Source organism: Cystoisospora suis (assembly GCF_002600585.1).
Source record: "Cystoisospora suis strain Wien I chromosome Unknown contig_14658, whole genome shotgun sequence".
NCBI classification, from domain to species: domain Eukaryota; phylum Apicomplexa; class Conoidasida; order Eucoccidiorida; family Sarcocystidae; genus Cystoisospora; species Cystoisospora suis.
In genome coordinates, this window is record NW_027167360.1 from 1 (window position 1) to 436 (window position 436).

At 47.0% G+C, this 436-nt stretch overlaps 1 protein-coding gene across 1 annotated transcript; it reads left to right on the top strand.

The window, feature by feature from the left end:
• On the top strand, nucleotides 1-436 carry CSUI_011589 (uncharacterized protein; the record flags this gene model as incomplete). The annotated part of the gene is made up of 1 exon (XM_068071687.1): nucleotides 1-436. A coding segment is annotated over exon 1 (373 nt), but the record flags the coding sequence as incomplete, so codon positions are not given.

A 436-nucleotide genomic window follows, 5' to 3' on the forward strand; every position in this document is an offset into this window, starting at 1 on the left:
GGAAATAGGAAGAAGAGTCAGAAGGATGATGGTGATTTCGTTGCATCTGTTCTATCTCCGTGGATGACACAAGGAGAAGGGGGGGGGAGAACAAGAATGAAGGAGGGTGAAGAAAGTGAATTGTTGATAGGGCAAACAAGAGAGGAGATTCTAGAACCTCCTCCTCCTCCTCTTCATCGTGTGCCATCTCCGACTTCCGAATCTTTTCACAGGGGGAGAAAAGAAGAAGGAGAGACATTTCATACTAAAGAAAAACAAGATTTTCTTCATGTTTCAACGACACCTCCTTTCCTATCTCCTGTCAGCTTCCCTGCTGATGAATGCCCTCCAGGTTTCTTTCATTCTCCATCTTCTCCCACCGCCTCCTCTTCTTCTTCTTCTTCTCGTCTGAAACTTCCCTCACCTTCTCCTGATCCCCCCCCCCTTCTTCTCTTCC